Source organism: Pelodiscus sinensis, chromosome 4, assembly GCF_049634645.1.
Source record: "Pelodiscus sinensis isolate JC-2024 chromosome 4, ASM4963464v1, whole genome shotgun sequence".
Taxonomy (NCBI): domain Eukaryota; kingdom Metazoa; phylum Chordata; order Testudines; family Trionychidae; genus Pelodiscus; species Pelodiscus sinensis.
The window spans coordinates 11,612,483-11,618,482 of NC_134714.1; the positions used below are offsets into that span (position 1 = coordinate 11,612,483).

The 6,000-nt window shown below is 41.0% G+C and overlaps 1 protein-coding gene across 13 annotated transcripts in view; it reads left to right on the forward strand.

Annotated features, from left to right (window-relative positions):
• KIAA0586 (KIAA0586 ortholog) overlaps positions 1-5,117 on the forward strand; it is a 115,593-nt gene extending 110,476 nt beyond the window's left edge. For all 13 annotated transcript variants that reach the window (XM_075926295.1, XM_075926308.1, XM_075926305.1 and 10 more), the window contains one exon: positions 4,762-5,117. In XM_075926295.1, coding sequence (XP_075782410.1) covers positions 4,762-4,901 — 140 coding nt within the window. In that variant the 3' untranslated portion in view covers positions 4,902-5,117. The remainder of the gene's footprint in view (positions 1-4,761) is intronic.
• Positions 5,118-6,000: the final 883 nt, after the last annotated feature.

The following is a 6,000-nucleotide window of genomic DNA, read 5'->3' on the forward strand; positions in this document are numbered from 1 at the left end:
ACATTTTATGCAGACACAAATACTGATCCTGCTAAAAGGCAGATACAGCTGCTAGCAAGTGCATATGTTTGTTTGTGTTTGCAGATAAATAAACATACAAACATATGTGCTGTCTGTATATTTATATATGGGTGTGTGTGCAGATGCACACACATGAGTTGTTTATGCAATGTACGTACCCTATATATCAGAGGTCAGATTTGGAAAGAATTGACAATAATAAAACACGTACAAAGGTAACTTCATAGTTGTGCCATTAGGGCTACATAGACTTACAATACTAACAGCCTTGGAAACTTGCAGTCATGAAGCAAGATCTCAAACTTTCCTGAAATAGGATATCCATAAACCTTCATGTTTAAAATATTGAAAGCATAGCTAACACATTTTCTGCACATGTCTAATGTATACTGTAGAAAACATTTGAAAATTATGTTCTGAAAATAAATCATTGTTCTTTACACATGGCACATTTTAAATGGATCTTTAAAAAATAAATGGAAGATAATGAAATAGCTTAAAAAAAATCTGTTGACCAAGTGGAATGTATTATTCTATTGGTTTCTGTATGTACTTTTGGCATTTTATATCAAACATAAAATTGGACTCTGGTAAGTCTGCAAAACATATTACAGCATATGTAAAGAAGAACTTAGACTGGTATAGTCTTTCAGCACCCCAGCTTCAAACACTTGGCAGGTTAGATGAAGTTACTGCAGACCCTTGGAATCAGAGAATATTCTTTTTTTAACAAACCTGAAAACAGCTGTTGAAACAATGACATCATGGAATAGTGGCACGACTGTGGAAATTATTAACAAAGTCAAGCTTTGAAAGCATCAAACTACATATAATATGGGTAGAATATACAAAGGTTTGCTTTAGTGTTTATTGATGATTTACAAAGTTTCCTTAGGCATCCCACATTCACGTTAACTCCATACTAGCTTAGTTTCTGACCAACTTGAACAGTCACACTTTTTTCTGTTTGCATTTTTCATAACCAGTTTCTTTTTTTAAGCGGCCCCTCCCTAGCTGCACAGAGAGCCTTTGTGAGCCCTTTCTGAAAAATAACTTCATATATAATACATGTGATGTGTGTGACTTTTTAATATTTCTAAAACAGTTTGCAAAGATATACAGTATCTTGCATGTGTTCATTTTGGGTTAGGTTTGCTCCAGACTTAGGCCAGTACAAACCTTGGCAGATGTACTTTGCAGAGGAAAATGGGGGGAATGGGGCTCTTTGTGCAAAATCTCAGGGTGGAAGAGGGTACAAAGGGGCATCAGCACCTGAAGAGTGAATTGAATTGGAAAGGGGGTGTCACTATTGCAACCAGGTAACTCACTCACTTAATGGGAACCCTGTCAAAGGAATAGCAATGGTCTCTTTACCTTCCTTCTACAAAGGCCAGCCTTCTGGAGGTACAGAAAGTTTGCTGGCAAAGGTTGCTCCCTGTATTGGATTTACCAAGTTTGGCCATAAATGTGTTTGACCTTGGAAGTTGGCAGCTGCTCTAGACTGAAAAACACTAGATGAAATTTTATATTAGTTGTGGTTTTTATTCCATCACTGATTAGTTTAATTAGTAATTTAAGTATGTTTTGGCACATTCAAGTGAAAGCAGGGTGTTGCTGAGTTGTCATAATAGATAAGCCAGATAAGCCTGACAAATATTTTATGTGTGGAATTGGGACAATGGAGTTTTAATTGTGCTGAGGCTGTCAGAGAACAAGGGAAGATTGCTAATGTATTGTGTCATGTTAGTAGAAAAACAAACACCGCCAGGGATTTCAGTGTCACATCCCAAGCCAAGTATACTTTTTGCTCTCCTCTAGGATGTTTGGGCTATGTTGCTGAACCCTTTATTTTAGAAAGTGACATTAAGTTCACAAAATGCTATTTACATAATGTAATTTATGGTAGCTTGACAGTCTTGATTGGCTGCAGGAGGGTGGTTCCTTCCTTCCCTGGATTTTAACTTTCGACTAAGGACCTGAGGTACTTATGCATCCACACATTTAAAACTGTGCTGGGGTTGCTGTAAAGCAATAGATGTAAATTGAATTTACTCAGTAACTGGTTTCTTCATATACAGGCAGTCCCTGAGTTACGCGGATCCGACTTATGTCGGATCCGTACTTACAAACGGGGCTTTCTCGCCCCGGAGCTCGCAGGCAGTGGGACCGCCCAGAGCGCAGCGGTCCCGCCACCTCGACCTCGGGGGCGAGAAAAGCTGCTCCGGGTGCCCCTGGTCTGCTGGGGACTGTCCCCAGCAGACCAGGGACACCCGGAGCAAAGCCGGGGAGGCGGAAGGGTCCCGCTCCTCTGAGGCTTTGCCACAGCAAAGCCTCAGAGGCGCAGGACCCTTCCACCTCCCCGGCTTTGCTCCGGGTGTCCCTGGTCTGCTGGGGACCGTCTCAGCAGACCAGGGACACGGGGAGCAAAGCCGCAGCGGCAGCGGGGTCCCGCGCCTCTGAGGCTTTGGGGGAGCAAAGCCTCAGAGGCGCGGCACCCCGCCGCCGCTGCAGCTTTGCTCCCCGTGTCCCTGGTCTGCTTGGGGGGGGGGCGCAGCTAGTGCTCCCCCCCCCCTGCAGCAGACCAGGCTTTTGTTGTGGACCCTGGGGTAGAGCAGCTGGGGTGCTGCCGGGTTGGTCCTGCAGGGACCTACCTGGCAGCCCAGCTGTTCTGTCCCAGGCTCCAGATTCAGCCGCTGTTGAAACTGATCAGTGGCTGATTCCAGGAAGCTGGGGGCAGAGCAATTCTGCCTCCAGCTTCCTGTAGTCAGCCCCTGGTCAGTTTCAGCAGCAGCGGCTGAATCTGGAGCCAGTTCCGACTTACATACAAATTCAACTTAAGAACAAACCTATAGTCCCTATCTTGTACGTAACCCGGGGACTGCCTGTACTCCAAACACTAAATATGCATTAAAAGAATTTACTTTGGAGGCTCATTCCATAGTATGTTCATCAGATGTATATGCCACTGGTTTTATTGTTTCCACAATGGTGAGATAATGATCTTGAACTTCCCATCTCCCTTATTTCTCTTTCTGCTTATTTTTAATTTTAAACTATCAGAAAAATAGAATTCAAAAATAACTTTTAAAAATTATTCCTGAGGGGATATTATTTTTCAGAAGTCCTATTTATTTGTGATAGCTGTGATATGGGCAACAGTTAAATCTGTAATACTGTGTTTTTCTCACAGATACTGAAAGAGATTAATTTGATGTCCTGAATCGTGTGCTATTAATTGCCACCTTCTCTCATCCTGCAGAAATTAACAAACAATTAGTGTTATGGTACCAAGGAACTGAGAGACCTAGAAGATACAGAGTAGAGAGGAGTGAGAGTGTGTGTGTTTTTGCTTCCTCTCCTGGAAGCCTGGATTCTAATTACCATTTTGAATCCAGATCCTCCTTTCCCTCAGACAGCTACTTAGACATTGTCTACACTGCCAAATTCTGTTGACCAAAGTGGTGGTGTTACCCAAAAGTCAATATAATGAAAATGGGAATACAATGTTCACACTTGCTTGCTTTGTCAAGAGATCACGTCCACATTGGGGACGCTATCACCTAGATGTTGTGGAAAGGCAAAGCAGCTCACAGCGCGACTTGGGGCTGTGCTAGATGTGTGCATTACTTTCTGTCCCAGCTTTCATGCCATTTTTTCAGTGGCCCTTCTTTTGCTGGGCATCCGAGCTCACTCTGCAGCACTATTAAGAGCTTGATCGTATCTGTTTGCTTCTCTGTTACTTTAATCATCCGCTCATTTGCAACGCTGACAAACACTTTTTGCATCATTGCAATCACTTTTTCTCTAACAATATCAAACACACACCTCTGCGAACACCCAAAGTATAGGGTGTTGCCTGGGGAGTCCGCCTGGGGTGTCTGGAGAGTGTTGCCTGGGGAGTCTGTCACATGGAGAAAAGAGAACAGTCTTTGCGAGGGTTGTGGCGCAGCATTCTAGGGAACAAATTCTAAATTTATCCTACGGCAAACATCTCCCTGCTGATGGTAAGCAGGGAATGGAGGGTACATCTGCTGTGCATGCCTTGTGGCTTCTGCCCTGCTCTCTGTGCTACTTACCTATGTGCCATTTTGGTCCTTGGGGAGAGAAGGCTGTGATCATGACAGAGGAAAACTCAAGCTGTTGAATCTCACCTTTCCAGGTAGACATAGATGGTGGAGGCGCACAGCTGAGAGTTCCCCAGGTTTCCTTTTACTGAAGCCACTTCCTGTCAGACTGCTTGTTGTAGCCACATGTTGGCTAGAATAATCCACTGGACAGAAATAAAGAGGAATGAACAACAAGAGGCTAACGTCGGGGTTGTTCATCCACTCAGGGAACGGATGCTGGATGGATGGTTTCCATACAGGGGCAAAGTGTATCTATAGTCAGTTTACCTTAACATTTTGTTTCCTTTCTTTTTTTAAATTGCATCAGATATGCTGGGCATCACAACTTTAATTGTTTCATAAGGTGTTTGGTTTGTGAATATATACAGAGTTACAGATTTTTATATTCTCTACATGGAGATACTTATATCTGTATGTGTGTGCAATGCCTTATCAAACCGCACTGGAAAATATGAGACAAAGACATAGCTGATATCAAGCATGTGTTTTGCCATGTGTCTGTCTTTGACGTAAGAATATATATCCTTATATCCGTAAGATGATGGTTTTAGTTCTTTTGAAATTGCTATTTTTGGGCTGTAAAATAACGCAGTTGTTCTGCTTTTTATTTTAGGAGAGGAAACTGTACCACATTTAAGTTCACTGACTTCTTCAGCAAAGATGTCAGTGATGCTGCCTTCCATGAATATAGATGACCAAAGTATCAGTACTGTGCATGGGAATTCGGACTCTTCAGGAACAGACACCTTTTAAAACATGGTTGTTTTATTAACAGTCCCATATCTGGAAATTTTCTAGAGAAGTGTTTTGTCTAGCTAGTGTTAAAACCCATATATTTTTGGCATGAACTCTGTGCTGTTTATTTTCTACTTACTGTTTTTTGTAATTTTGTATTAATCAGAATGTAAATCTAGAAATTTATTTTGTGAATATATAAAATAAACACATTAAAACATAATTTTAACATTACTGGGATTAAATGGCCCTCACCCAGATTTGTTTGCAAATGTATTTCTGTGATGTACATTTGAATATAGGGGATTTGTCTTATAGACATTTTAAATCCCTGGCAAAATTCCCATTGACTTCAGTGGGTGAAGGATTGGGGCCTATCGTGTGTCTCAAAGGCCTGTGAAATTATTTTGATCTCTGTGAAGAATTGTACAAATCAGTGGGATTTCTTGACAGATCTTTTGAATGAAATAGGCTAAACCACGACAAAGCAAAAAAAGGAAACACAGCTTTGGAGAGGGAGATCGCATAAATGACTCTGCCAAAAGCTAAATATGCTAATTAGTTGATATCTGGAGGCCATTCTAACAGAATGGATTTCCAGTTATTGAAAAGGGGAGTTTGGAAGCAAAATATGTTTGATAACCAAATATTGCAAGAAGATTATGTTCTTAAATATGTTGAACAGTTTTGATTCATTTCTAAAACTCCCCTAACAACAAAGCAACTGCCTTCTTTGTAGTTTCACAGTATGTATTTCTTCTTGCACAAGTAGTTATATTTTTTTTCTTTAGAGTTGTTTTTCATTCTTGAACTGTGACTGTAGGAAAGAGGATTTGGAAACCTTAGATTAAAGAATACAAATAAATCAAATGCAAATTATATGACAAGAAAGACCTTAACTAGACACAATCCTAAAAAAAATCCAGTGTTTTCCCTTTAGAAATAACAGCAAACATTAAGAGCAATATATGCAAACATATCACCACCACCTCCTCCCAGAGAGATTATTCAGTATTTTTATTGAGCAACAACAGTGTGGTCAGTGCTATATAAAATATATAGAGGAAAATATGATCCTTGCCCAGGGAGCTTCTAATCTAACAAAAATAATTTGGTC